This window comes from Artibeus jamaicensis, unplaced genomic scaffold (genome assembly GCF_021234435.1).
Source record: "Artibeus jamaicensis isolate MK-2021 breed Jamaican fruit bat unplaced genomic scaffold, CSHL_Jam_final contig_490, whole genome shotgun sequence".
NCBI classification, from domain to species: Eukaryota; Metazoa; Chordata; class Mammalia; order Chiroptera; family Phyllostomidae; genus Artibeus; species Artibeus jamaicensis.
In genome coordinates, this window is record NW_026521861.1 from 16,483,045 (window position 1) to 16,498,151 (window position 15,107).

Sequence of the window (15,107 nt, forward strand, 5' to 3'; positions counted from 1 at the left end):
TCTGACAAATGAGATGAGCAACGTGGGCTAGAAGGCCTCTTGGTAAGGTTTTCCTCGATCTCAAAAGGAGATACAGACCACTCCACACACACTATTGGAATAGCCACTGTCAAAACTTTAAACAAAGCCAGAAAACACGAAGCGCTGGTGAGGATGTGGGGAAATCAGAACCCGTGTGCACTGCTGGTAGGAATGTAAAACAGGAGGGCCGCTACAGGAAACAGCGTGGCAGTTCCTCAAAAACGTAAAACTAAAATTGCCGTATGATCCAGTAGTTGCATTTTGGGGTACATACGCAAAAGAACTGAAAACAAGAACTTGAACAGGCATCTGTGCACATTCACAATACATCAATACATGAATGCAAAACCAAAACGTGGCATGTACATACAGAAGAATATCATTCAGCCTTAGAAAAGAAAATTCTGACACCTGCTATAATGTGGATGAACCTTAAGGACATTAGGCTCCATGAAATAAGCAAACCGGTCACAGAAGGATGGACACTGTGGGCTTCCTGTCACGTGAGGTCCTAGAGCAGCTGAAAGCATGGACAGGAAGTGGAAAGGTGGCTGCCAGGAGCGGGGAGAGGAGGAGCGCGTACTTAATGGGTACTGAGTTCCAATTCTGCACGATAAAGAGAGTTCTGGAAACAGATTAACTAACACCTGTGAACTGCGCCATTGAAATAGTTACAATGGTAAATCTTATGTACATTTACCACAATTAAAATAATTGTATAAAAAAGAGACAGAGGAGAGCACATTACTTCCTGAGTTTAGCCACGACTGATGGCCTGCGGTGCCCGACGGCCGCCTCGGAACTGCGCCAGGAGCACGCCAGAGGGCGAGCATTCCCTGAGGACGGCGGTCAGAACACCGGACACTCCCCCACTTAAACAGGGTAACTTCTCCAAGGAGAAGCCCTTCTAAGTTGAAAATATACTTTCTGTTCATTTCGGCCAATTCCTGAGTCCCATACTGAGACCAGTTAATGCTAAAACAGTACCAAGTCGCATTATAGTGGCCGATATTATAACAGTTAATGTGAGCTATGATGACAGCAGATCAAGACAATTTCCTTCCATTAGTGATATCTGCTAGCTCCCATCACACTGCTTTGTAACTACGCTGCTCCTTACATCTAAGACTATGGCCACAGATAAAACATATCTATGTAATGTGTGTGTAAACCAGTCTTTAACAGAGACACACACAACAGGAAAACCAAAAGAAAGCAGTAAAAACGCATCTTAGGGAACGTGATGCTCAAGGACAGAACCACGATAAGCCACAACCACAAGCACTCGAAGGGGAGCTGAGTGCAACACAACCAAGGGGACCACATGTGACTTCCACCTTGCGGGTGCTCGCCACCAGCCAGAGAAACGAAATGAAACTGTCATGATGTTCAGAAATGTCTTGTAGGCTCAAGTCACGGTATAAAATAAAATGCCTCACAAAAGTGAACTTTCATAAGCCAAAACGGCACATCTCACGGTTTTGAGAATTCTCTGTGAATTTCTGCACAGAGAAATTCAGTGACTTTGTAAAACTCTCTCAGTGGAGCCCTGGAAACTTCTCTGACCAGCTCAGCTCAGGACATGGGTCTGCACAGCGCAACAGAAAACGATTCCCATCTACAGGGAGATTCCGAATCAGTGACTTCTCTCTGACCCCATGTGTTTTACTCATCCATTGCTGGCTGACTAACCACCTCAAAACCTAGTGGATTAAAACAATAACTGAAAATTCCTCGTGATTCTGTGAGCTGGCTACAGCTCAGCTGGGGCTCTGCGGCTCCCGCTTGGGCTCCAGCATGCAGCTGCCTTCAGCCAGGAGCCTGGCTGGCACTGAAATGCCCACGATGGCTCCAGGCCTCCCAGGTGGGCTTTCTCTCCTACAGGGAAACTGTACCTTTTACACGATGGCTGGCTCCACAGACAGAGGAGGAGAAGGGGCCAGCCCTCTTACGTCACAGAGTTACTCCCACGGTACCCATTAGTCAGTGCGAGTCGCGAGCCCAGTCCAGCCCAGGGCGATGGAAACGATCCACCTCTGGATTGTGCGTGCAGGAAGAGCACGCACATGCGGAGTGAGAGGAAGTGAGGAGGACACCCACGGACACTGTCCATCGAGCCACAGTCCTCCCTACACATGATGACAGGCTTGTCATTTCAGCGTGCCTTCAGGAGAGCTCACTACTCAGCAGAACACAGTGGGTCAAACCTGCTCTTGTGTGTCTCAGACCTGCTTTAAATACCTTCATTTGCTCGAAGTATATTTTACTGTGCAGACCAGGACTTAACATGTCTAAACCTACTCAAGAAAACCCAAATGAAACACCTCTCGAGTTTCAGGTACAGGCACGTGTCTCCGGGCGCCACTTCCTATGTTACCTGTTCCTATGTACCTGTGTTACAATTCCCTCGGCCGTGCCCCTCGGCTGCAGCCCCCACTCGGGCAGAGCCCACGTCCACGAGCCTGAGCAGCACTCCCAGGGCCTCGCACGTGCTGGGCTGTTAAAAGACTGCTCCTTCTCAGTTACTGAAAATTACTGCTATTTAAAAACATATTCCTCCTTTAATACCAGACAGAAGAACTCTTGTAGATTTCTCCATGTGTATTTCACAATGGCAGAAAGCATGTCGTCATTATCAATGCTTGAACAGTAGGCTCTAAGAAAGATAAAATTTTAACTATTATTATAGTTACGTGCTAAATTTACCCTCATTCAAACTTGAAAATGAGAGGTCTTACAACAGTGTACAATCCATTTTCTGGGAATTACCTTTTATTGCTCTCTAGTTCTAGACCTCCAACTTGTAATGAGAAATGTTCATGCCTGCACCAACATCTATCTTACACTTGCGAACAGCACATTTTCTGATTAAAAATCCCATTTTGCTAAGCAGTTGTGCTATTCCTTCTTAACTGTGGGTTCTCATTTCCTCAAAATATAAGAAAATAACATTAACTGAAATAAAAATATATTGACTCCTCGGTTACCTAAAATGACTTATCTTCAATCATAATGTAATAAAACTAAATTTCTTAAACAATATAAAAATTAAAATCACTATGTTCTTAAAGACCCAAAAGTGTTCAAACAACCATGCCAGGAGAATACTGGCTTTACAAAATTAATTTAGTACTCACATATATCATCACTATTATCTCACAAATATCCACAAAGTCAGTAACTATACTACAAATTTTCAGAACTGTCTCTCCCAAGAAGACATACTATAAATACAATGACTGAGTCCCCTCCCTTTTCACTCTGGGCTATAGTCAAATTTTAAAGGTTTTAACAGTGTATCCAAATTCCCAACAGAGATTAATTGTGGGGACTTGCAAGTGAGAAATTAGGAATCCTGAAATTCTAAGTTATTCTCAAATAGTTCTAATATTCATATTCTTTACTCATTAATATGGGTATCTTAAAAATTAGTTAATAAGAAAAATCAAGTTTAGAAGCATTAAAAAAGAACTAGCCTATAGAGATTATTAAAACACTGGAAAATACCAGCAAAATTACTAGGTACTATTTCCAATAACCTAACATTTGAATTTCTTAGCCTGTTAGTAGCAATAGGAAATCACAAGTTGAAATGAACAATTCATAAGCTTATTTTGCTTCTGAAAGTTATTTCTTGGAACACCACTCATATACTCTGCACATACACCGATGGACACTGTATTCACACTGCCATTCACACTGTTAGGAGCAGACAGGGACACAAACCCATCATCGCACAGCCACAGCCACAGACAAGGCCGACGGATGAGACCGGGACCCCACACTCCTGTCGTCTTCCTAGAAACCTCGGCTTTCCCTGGTTTCAGACTTGAAGGTGGCGGATTCCTTCAAACCAGTAACATTCCTACGGTGATTACCCAGCTAAATCTTGTGGCAGAATTATGACACCTTCCCTCAATGTCCTGAATTCTGAACCGATTTTCCTTAGGATTCATTGGAAAAATCATGTAAATTATTTTACCCAGAATAGCTAGGATTTCTATATGTTCAGTTAATCACTGCAGATTAACCTATATTAACAACTATTAAGTGCCTGTGTGTCAGCACACAGCAAAGCAATAAATAAGCAGGATTCTTACTGAAAGTTTAAGACATTTAAAAATAATTCATGTTTACATTAGAAACATATCAGCAGGTTAAACGCTCATGATGGGAAACTACAAAAGTAGCCATTTTCGGAACCCGGCTCGACAGCAGACTCTTACCTTATACTTCATCTTGGGACACGAATGAATGTAGAAACCCATGTAGTAATAGCTGAGTTGAGGTGTTTGCTCATGAAGCTGCTTAGTGAAAGCAATTTCTCTGCCAAAAGAACAAAGGTGAAGATCCAGTTAAATCTAATTCCAATATTCAAAGTACTACGTGATTTGATGACAAATATTTGATAAAATTTGATAGTAAGCTATCAAAAAAATCCAAGTGTTGAAAGACGAACTATTTTAAAAACACTGTAAGATTATTTCCACTAAATAGACACCAGAGACTTGAGCCCCCAAAGGGAAAACCCGTTCTCAATTCGCCTTCCCCTGCTCTACCAGACACGCGCGCAGGCAAAGCAAGAGTAAATGCAGAGACAGCTATTTCCACGGACGGAGAGCCCGCCCTCTTCACTATTCGGACAGTGGGTGTGTGTTGTGGGTCACGCAGGTGCAGCCATGGACACACACGAGAAACGGCTGTCTGGTGACGGTCACGCGTCGCGCACAGGCAGGGACTGCCCGGTCCTGTCCTACCACTCCACACAGCTGTGTATTCCTTCCAACCAACACACACCGGTCCAATTCATTTGCACCAGACCCATTCAACCTCACTAAAAACACACAGCAGTGATGACAAGAGAAATTGTAAGTAACGCAACGTCTCGGGAGCGCTGAGCGGTCCCGACAGGGAGCTCACGTGAATGCACAAGGGAGCCAACAGCAGCCCCCACAAGGACAAGGACCCTCACACACTAGGCTGCATGGCCCTCAGAGTGCGGGGAGCTGCCCCGAGACACTGGCCTCAGTTCCGAAAGTGGTACTTCCAAACGCCACTGCGTAAGAGACCACCGCAGCCATAAACCACGACACGCGATCACAGTGGGGTTTCTACTGTTACACGATGAAATACAATCAAAATGGGGGCTTATTACACGACTCCTCACAACCGCCAAGAGCAATCTTACCGTAGTGCAGAGTAGACCCCCAAGGAGAGAAACGAATACTCGGGGTCGTAGTACAAATACACGGAGGACACGCAGTACGGAAGGATGTCGATCACCCCCACGGCAACGATCCTGCCGTCGAGCCAATACTGCTGGTGAAATGAGCCATAACCACAGTCTGGTCCGTTCGGGGGGGTTTCTGGCTGTGAAAGAGCAGACACACAAACGTGAACAGTTCGTCATAAAACGTATCTGACAAAGTAATGTGGTGCTGAAAAATACAAGAATCTTACATTCAACAATAAGCAAACAAACACCCCAATTGAAAACCAGGCAAAATACCTGACAGGCGCTTCACAAAAGAATATGTACAACTGGCAAATGAGCATATGAAAAGATGCTCAACATCACTTGCTGTTAGGGAACTGAAATTTAAAAAACGATGAGAAAGTACGACCCAACTGTTACCATGGCGGAAATCCGGAAACCTGACTGTCAAATGCTGAGGAGGGCGCGAGGCAGCGGAGCTCCACCCGCTGGTGGTGGGGACGGAAACCGGCAGCCCCACCTTGGAGGACAGTTCGGGAGTTTCTCACAAAGCCAACAGTTACCACGCAAAACAGCAATCGGGCTCCTAGTTATTTATCCAATTAGTCTGAAAACTTAGGTCACACAAAAACCCACAGGCCCGCCCCGCCCCCGCCCCCCTGGCGTGGCTCAGAGGACTGAGCCACAGTTCCCGCTCCGGCCTGGGTTGTGGGCCAGGTCCCCAGTGGCAAGAGGCAAATGATCGATGCTTCTCTCACATACAGCTGTTTCTCTCCCTCTCCTTCTCCTGTCCTACCCCCTTCTCTAGAAATAAATAAATGTAATCTTAAAAATAAAAACCCCAAAGGCCTACACACAAATGTATATCACAATTTTATTCATATTCTACAAAAACTAAGCGCAACCAAGATATTTTTCAACAGGTGATCACCTGTGACACACCCACACACTGGAATATTACTCATCAATAAAAAATAATAAACTATCAATACATACCATATGGTTCCAACTACATTCTGTAGAAGATAAGACTATAGAGGCAGTAACAAGATGAGTACTTGCCAAGAATCTGGGGGGATGAGAGGAGGGATGAGCGGACCCGGCTGTCAGGTCAGCACAGCACAGGGAAGTTTTCAGCTGAAACCGCCCTGTGTGCTACTGTGGAAGCAGACACACCACATAATGCGTCTGTCCAAACTCACAGGACTTCACTCCACCAAGAATGAACCTTAATGTATGCAATTTAAAAGAAAATCGTTTAGGAGGTTAGGGGATCCCAGGAGGACTGAGGCGAGAATCTGTGTGGTTACCTTTGAAAGAGGTCAGAGGGGGAAAGGGTGCTACCCCATGTAACTTCTGGGGTCTGCTAGAGTGAAGGCACCAGGAGGTCCGCACAGAAGCACCATCACCTACGGGACAAAGATTTTTCCCAAGAGCACTGCACGTTAACAATTCGGACACTGATGCACAGCTTCGTTGGAACTGAACAATTAAGCAAACGGTTGGAGAATGGTAGAAGCCGGGTCACTCACTCTTCAAGTGGGAATTTATAGATCAGAAAGGGGAAGAGGCTAGAATGGTCCAGTGGTAATAGTCAGAATTACAGACGGGAGTAAGAACTCACATTTAGCTCAATACAGACACAGATGATTACATACTGAAATACTTGCAGGTGTGTATCTCTCATAGACACGTTCATACAAAGGTTAGTATGCACACGACAATTTATTTGTTCTGTCAGATGATAAAGCCTAAAACACTGACACCCAATAGCAGCAAGCACACCTAATACCCCCATCTTGGTTTCTGGACTCTGTAATAAAAGGAACAAGAAAAAGGAACGATTTCTCTTTGGAGAAACGGCTGATTCCAGGACTGGGGCAGGAAACATACAAGATGAGCCTAGAGTATATTGTAGTGCCCAAGAGGAAGGAAATACTCAAAAAAGGAAAACGAACCCCATGGATGGAGGTGTGTCAAAGGGACAAGGGGGTCAAGGAAAGAGCTCCCAATTGTCTGAATCAAAATAATTTAGACAACAAAACAAAGTAGTACTGGATTATAACCCAAAGTATAAAACAAAAATCAATGACTCCACACTAATATATATGATTGCATAAATTAATAAATGAGAAAGAGAGACAGATCACCCAGGAACCCAAACAGTGTACGCGGACACTCATCACGCCCCAACGGTAGGGAGCGGGCTGCACACAGCGACTTCCTTCCAAAGAGGACGGTTTGGGAGGGGAAGCACCTGCACAGGCGGTCAGGTCAAAAACGACAAACCAATGAGGGTTTACTGAAGTGCCACCAATGTCAGTAATTTCTGTAACTTCCACTGCTGTAGATAAAGTGTTGTTTGGGCAATAAAAACATCTTTAAACTTTTAAGAGCTTCCACCAACATCAATAAATTATGTCAAATCCAGACTTCAGCATTCACTTCCCACACAGCTTTACCCTTTCAAAAAGTCTCGATTATTTCCCCAGAAACAGATAGCTTCAAGAGAATAGGTAAATAGAAGGATTAACCAGAAGGAAACAGGAAAGTATACTAACCTGCTACACTTACAAAACCTGACCTGACCCCAACAGCTAGTGGACTGGAGGCCTAGTACCCTGGTCAGCTCCAACCACGCAGTAAGAAACAAACAAGTCCCTACGTCTATCGGACTTTGTCAACCCCCCTCAGAGGTAAGCCCGAGGTTCACAGGATCGCAGCTTGCGGTCTTCAGAAATAATCGTGCAGGAGAGCAGCCCCGCTGTGACGTGGAGACAGAGAGAAGCTGTCAGTTCACGCAGCGTAAGGCGGAAGCTGTCAACTGTCGGAAACCTCCACGTCAAAAGCTAATTAAATGACTTGGAGATGAATCTAAATTCATCCAGGACTTCAGTTAGTGCCTCATTCTAGGTCATTAATCTATCTGTGTGTTCACTCACTCATTTAAAAAAAATGTATTTATCAAGGACATAAGAATGGACCCAATAAATATTCTCAATAAATAAGTGACCAATGTATTCTTTTAAGCCTAAAGAGAAATCAGTTCTACCTGTTGTACCAGCTTGAAATGTTTTTTAAAACTGCAACTACCGGCTCAGTTTCCAATACCCATTACCTGTTCCGTTCCCTGGACCTCCCATGTAATGACCTGCCCCCATTTACTTCACTGGTTTGAAGGAGCAACCTTTCCACCAGAGGCATCATTCCCATCTCTCCATTCACGTGACGGTCAGGGGTCTTCCCCGTGTGCAAAACACTTGACAGATACGGGCTGCCTTACAATTTCTTAGGAAAAAAGGAAGCCCTGACCCTACCGCCTCCGACGCCCATCACGTCACGGACGAGGAACCTGAAATCCAGGAGTCAACTAAGCAATGCGATCGTCAAACCATGGAGTTAATACACTGACTCAAAGGGATTTCACTTTTTCTTAAAGTATATTTCTGCATTTTTGAAACAGAAATCGTACTACTACTCATGCTCAAAGGTAGACGTAACAAAATGACCATGGAGAAATGAAAGCAGCCTGCAGAGTGTGAGCAAATTCGGGTCGGCTTTGGCTTCTGGCTTAAGGGGTCTGATGGGGCACACCACAAGATTGTGTCTGAAATTACAACAGTAGCTCGCTCACTTAAAATAGTCAAGTTATGTAATAGCAGTTGGCTTAAATTTCCTCATAAACGAGTCAATGATGTGATTAGCAATATTTAATACTTTCTCTCTCTCATGCTTTTAGTTTATACACTTTGGATCTGTGAAAGAATAAGCAAAGTTTTTTTCTCCGAAGTTACTCACTTTAGAATTTAGCTGACAACAGGAAAAATACAATACAGCTCACCACGAGCTACACAAAAGAAAGACCGCCTTACAAACCTTGGCAGGGACGGCAGGGCTTCTGTGATTAATGAGCTGGGCAGTACAATAGCAGAGGCACTGTGCGGAAACGCCATCAATATTAACAGCGCAATTCAGGTTCTAGTCAACCGCTCCCACGATGAGTGCGTATTTGCTCTGAAGAAGTGCACCTGTCTCCTGACCCGCGGGCCTCCACATACCTCAGTGATGCTTCAAACAGACACTGCCGAGCCACAAAGAAACAGGCAGAGGACAGCCCTGGAGGCGTAATCAGGGGTTCAAAGACTGGACTGAGGAAATCTTCAGGGTCTCTGAGAAAGCAGCGCTTGTGTTCCTCCTTCTAAGGCCTCCAAAAGTACCTCCCCCAAAAGACCACTGCTCACACACAAATCTACGATTAGACGGTAAGTGTCCTAAATGGTGTGTTTACTTATCTTTAGAGAGAGGGGAGGGGAGGGAGAGAAACACCGATGTGCAAGAGATACGTGGATCGCTTGCCTGTCACTTGCCCCCAACTGGGGACCTGGCCGGCAACCCAGGCACGTGCCCTGACTGGGAATTGAACGGGTGACCTCTCAGTTCACAGGCCAGCACTCAGTCCACTGAGCCGCAGCAGCCAGGGCCTGAAATTTTTGTAAACAACAGTTCATGGAGGCCTCTAAAGGTCATCCATTTAAGCACCTGATTAAAAGTCTGCACTGGTTTACAACAACTTATTTCTTGTTTTGCCTTTTGTTAATAGTTTCAGGAAACACTGTACTAAATGTTGGATTCATTTTTAAAAAAACCTCAAAGGTGTGTTAAACTACTATGGCATCGAAATCTACATTATCTCTTTAAAAAAAAACCAACTAAATTTTGAAATAAAAAATTTAAAAACATGTCTAAACTAAAAAAAAAAAACAACCCTAAATTTGAAAGTGTCTCTAATAAGAAATAAAATGTAATTTGCAAACTGCAAATAGCAGCACTCATGGTTAGCATACCACATAGTTTTGTACATGTGATTTAAAAATCAAATGCATGGAGATTGAATAGGATGTTATTAAACAATGAGTGGGTCAAGAATGAAATTAGGGAAGAAATCAAAAAGTTTCTGGAAACTAATGAAAATGAATTCATGACAACCCAAAACTTACGGGTTGAGTAAGCAAAGGCAGCCCTGAGAGGGAAGTTCAGAGCAGTACAGGCCGACCTAAAGAAGACAGAAACATTTCAAACAAACAACCTAACCCTATACCTATAAGAACTTGAGGAACAACAACAAAAGACAGCCCAGAGCAAGCAGAAGGAAGGAAACAACCAAGATCAGAGCAGAACTAAATGACATAGAGACTAAAAGCACAATTCTAATGATCGATGAATCCAGGAGTTGGTTTTTTGAAAAGATAAACAAAATCGACAAGCCTTTATGTAGGCTCATCAAGAAAAGAAGAGAGAGGACCCAAATAAACACAATCAGAAACGAAAGAGGAGATTACAACTAACACCACAGAAACACAAAGGATTGTAAGAAACTACTATGAAGAAATGCATGCCAAGAAATTTGAAAACTTAGGTGAAATAAATAAATTTCTAGAGAAATATAATCTTCCAAAATTCAATGAAGAAGAAGCAGAAAGCCTGAACAGACCAATAACAGCAGATGAAATTGAAGCAGTAATCAAAAAACTCCCCACACCCAAAAGCCCTGGACCAGATGGTTTCACAGGAGGATTCTACAAAGCATTTAAGGAAGAGCTAACCACTATCCTTAACAGACTATTCCAAAAAATCCAAAATGACGAAAGTCTCCCAAACTCTTTTTATGAAGCCAGCATCATCCTAATTCCAAAACCAGATTAAGATACAACAAAGAAAGAAAACTTCAGGCCAGTATCGCTGATGAACATGGACGCTAAAATCCTCAACAAAATATTGGTGAACCGCATCAAACAATACATTAAAAATATCATACAGGACGACCAAGTGGGATTCATCCCAGGGATGCAAGGATGGTTCAATATTTGTAAATCAGTAAATGTAATACATCACATAAACAAAAGCAAAGACAAAAATCACATGATCATATCAATAGATGCATAAAAAGCTTTTGATAAGGTACAGCACCCATTTATATTAAAAACACTCAGCAAACTGGGAATAGAGGGAGCATTCCTCAACACAATAAAGGCCATATATGGGAGACCTACAGCCAACATCATACTCAATGGGCAAAAACTAAAATCTTTTTCACTAAGATCAGGAACAAGACAAGGTTGTCCACTTTCACCACTTCTATTCAATATAGTATTGAAAGTTTTAGCCACAGCAATCAGACAAGGAAATACTATTCAATATAGTATTGAAAGTTTTAGCCACAGCAATCAGACAAGGAAATACTATTCAATATAGTATTGAAAGTTTTAGCCACAGCAATCAGACAAGGAAATAAAAGGCATCCAAATCAAAAAGGAGGAAACAAAACTGTCACTGTTTGCAAATGAAATGACAGTGTACATGGAAAATCCTAGACTCCACCCCAAAACTGCTCGACCTAATAAATGAATTTGGCAAATAGCGGGATACAAAGTTAATATCTAAAAATCAAAGGCATTTTTGTATACCAACAATGAAACAGCAGAAGCAGAAATCAAGAGAAAAATCCCATTCGATATAGCAAAAAGAAAAATAAAACACCTAGGAATAAACCTAACCAAGAAGGCAAAAAACCAGTATGCAAAAAATTACACAACACTGAAGAAAGAAATCAAGGAAGACACAAACAAATGGAAACATATACAGTGTTCATGGACTGGAAGAATTAACATCATCAAAATGTCCATACTACCCAAAGCAATTTACAGATTCAATGCAATACCTATTAAAGTACCAATGGCATATTTCTCATAGAACAAACACTTCAAAAATTTATATGGAACCATAAACGACCCCGAATAGCAGCTGCAATTTTGAGAAAGAAGAGCAAAGTAGGAGGGATCATAATACCTGATACCAAACTGTATTACAAGGCCACTGTAATCAAAACAGCCTGGTACTGGCATAAAAACAAGCACATAGACCAATAGAAGGGAACAGAACAGAGAGCTCAGAAATAAACCCAATTCTCTATGGTCAATTAATATTCAACAAAGGGGGCAGCAACATAAAGTGGAGTAATAATAGCCTCTTCAACAAGTGGTGTTGGGAGAACTGGACAGCTACTTGCAAAAAAATAAAATCAGAGCACCAACTTACACCATACACCAAAATAAATTCAAGTTAGATAAAAGACTTAATTATAAGCCATGACACCATTAAAGTCCTAGAGGAGAACACAGGCAGGAAAATCTCAGGTATCTCATGGAGTAACATTTTTACTGATATGTCCCCTAGAGCAAATGGGATCTCATCAAAATAAAAAGCTTCTGCATGACTAAAGTAAACAGTATTAAACTAAAAAGAGAACCAACTGTATAGGAAAACATATTTGCCAATGATACCTCAGACAAAGGTTTAATCTCCAAAATACACAAAGAACTTACACGACTCCACTCTACAAAGACAAGCAACCCAATTAAAAAGTGGGCAAAGGACTTGAACAGATACTTCTCCAAGGAAGACATACAGAGGACCCAGAGACACATGAGAAGATGCTCAATATTGCTAGCTATCAGAGAGATGCAAATTAAAATCACAATGAGATACCACTTTACACCGGTCAGAATGGCCATCACAAACAAAGCAACAAATAACAACTGTTGGAGAGGCTGTGGGGAAAAGGGGACCCTAGTTCACTGTTGGTGGGATTGCAGACTGGTACAACCATGATGGAAAACAGTATGAAATTTTCTCAGAAAACTAAAAATGGATCTGCCTTTTGATCCAGCAATTCCACTGCTGGGATTATACCCTAAGAACCCTGAAACACCAATCCAAAAGAACCTATGCACCCCAATGTTCATAGCAGCACAATTTACAATAGTCAAGTGCTGGAAGCAACCTAGGTGCCCATCAGTAAAATGAATGGATCCAAAAACTGGTACATTTACACAATGAAATTCTATGCAACAGAAAGAAAGAAGGAGCTCCTACCCTTTGCAACAGCATGGATGGAACTGGAAAGCATTAGGCTGAGTGAAATAAACCAGGCAGTGAAAGACAAATACCATATGATCTCACCTTTAACAGGAATCTAAACAACAAAACAAACAAGCAAGCAAAATATAACAAAAAACCCTAAAATAGAAAACAGGCTGACAGGAACCAGAGGGGAGAGGGGAAGGAATTTCAGGGGGAAAAGGGAAAGAAGGGTTTACAGAAACAAGTATAAAGGACACATGGACAAAAACTAAGGGGGGTAGAAATAGGAGGGAGGTGGGGAGCACTGGGGGGGGTGAGCTGGGATGGGAGTGAAAGACAGAAAACTGTACTTGAACAACAATTAAAATAAATAAATTTAAAAATAAAAATCAAATGCAACCAATTCCAATTTTCTTTCTGGCAGACAATCGGTACACTAAAGAACCAAACTAAATAAAATTGTAAACTAAAGTAAGCTAATTATAGTACATTCATATGAGTAACTGTTACATAGTAATTAAAACTATTTTTATCAAGCCTTTTTAATAACACTGTAAAACTATAACTCTGTACAATGGAAGCTACAATCCCAATCCTAATGAACAATTGGTGGGTGTCTTTCAGCGCGCTTTCTGGGCTGGGTTTTCTATTGACTAGGTTATTTCATCATTTGGTTGGGACAGAGGTTAACTTACAGATTTGTGTCCAGTGGCACAAATAACTGGAAAGACCACAGTCTAACGCCCTGTAAGAGAATGACCAGTTGTTCCTACCTAACAGCCATCATCTCAACCCCTTATTAAATTGTTTGTATATTTTTTTCTCAAATGCTTCTTGCACCAGTTGTAATGCCTTCTGACCAATCCTTAGATTAATTAATTGAGTCAAATGGAATCTGACATGTGCTCATACTCCATTTGCATGAAGGTCATGATTTTATGTTTTTGAAAATTATAGTTTGATGGTTTGAAAGGCATCCGGTGAGAAGCTCAGGTGAACTCGCTAGATGGCGCTAACTCAGAAGTGCCCTCACCATCTGTGATGCCTCCTGTTTTTTCCTGCCTGTCTGTTCTTGACTCTCAGAGAAACAGATGCGTTGCTCTAACTTTGCTCTACAGCTTTTTCTTCCTCTGTACAAGTGTGCAACTTTGTTTTTGGTTTTGGTTCTCATATCCCAAGTCATCCCCATTGAGGGTGGTGATAGCTAGATTTCACTCACGGTCTCATCAAAAAAGATGGAGAATCTAGTTTCTTGGTTTTTTGTTTGTTTGCATATTTAGGAGTTCAATCAATTAAGGAGAACAGATCTTTGAGAACTAAACCGATGAATTCTGCGTCTACTTTTGACCTATAGCTAAAGTCGTAGAACTGAAGCTGGGAGCTCTCTAGCACGTTTGTTAATCTGCGATTCAGGAAAGTTTTTACTTCTTGTATGTGAAATATTTTCTACTTCCAGAGGTATTAATAAATCACACAGGTACATCTGTTAATCAGAGCTCTACAAAACTGATCTTTAGAGATAAGTAAGCATTTACATAAATTAAATACTCTCCAAATTCACAGAAAATAAACTCCTTACAGATATTGCTAATTGGAAACATTTTGAAGATTAAATCAAACTGGTTTAATAATTTTGGTTTAAGAAATAAAAAAAGTTGGCCTTGGGCGGATGGTTCAGTAGGTTAGAGCATCACCTCATATACCCAAAGGTTATGGGTTGATCCCCAGCTGGGGTGTTACGGGTGGCAGCTGATCAATGTTTCTCTTTCACATGGATGTTTCTCTCTCTTCCTTCCTCTCTCTCTAAAACCAATAAGCATATCCTGGGGTGAGGATTAAAATTAAAAAGAAAGCCAGACAGCAGTCCCCAACCTTTCTTTGGCGCCAGAGACTGGTTTCTGGGGCCAAAGAACTAGAAATTGTGGAAGACAATTTTTCCATGGGCTGGAGT

The 15,107-nt window shown here is 42.0% G+C and overlaps 1 protein-coding gene across 9 annotated transcripts in view; it reads right to left on the reverse strand.

Moving 5' to 3' along the window:
* The window catches only part of ATE1 (arginyltransferase 1), a 127,087-nt gene that overhangs the window by 66,335 nt on the left and 45,645 nt on the right, over window positions 1–15,107 (reverse strand). For all 9 annotated transcript variants that reach the window (XM_053668397.1, XM_053668400.1, XM_053668394.1 and 6 more), the window contains 2 exons: window positions 5,210–5,391; window positions 4,248–4,347 (listed from right to left, as the gene is read on the reverse strand). In XM_053668397.1, the coding sequence (XP_053524372.1) occupies window positions 4,248–4,347; window positions 5,210–5,391 (282 nt within the window). The remainder of the gene's footprint in view (window positions 1–4,247; window positions 4,348–5,209; window positions 5,392–15,107) is intronic.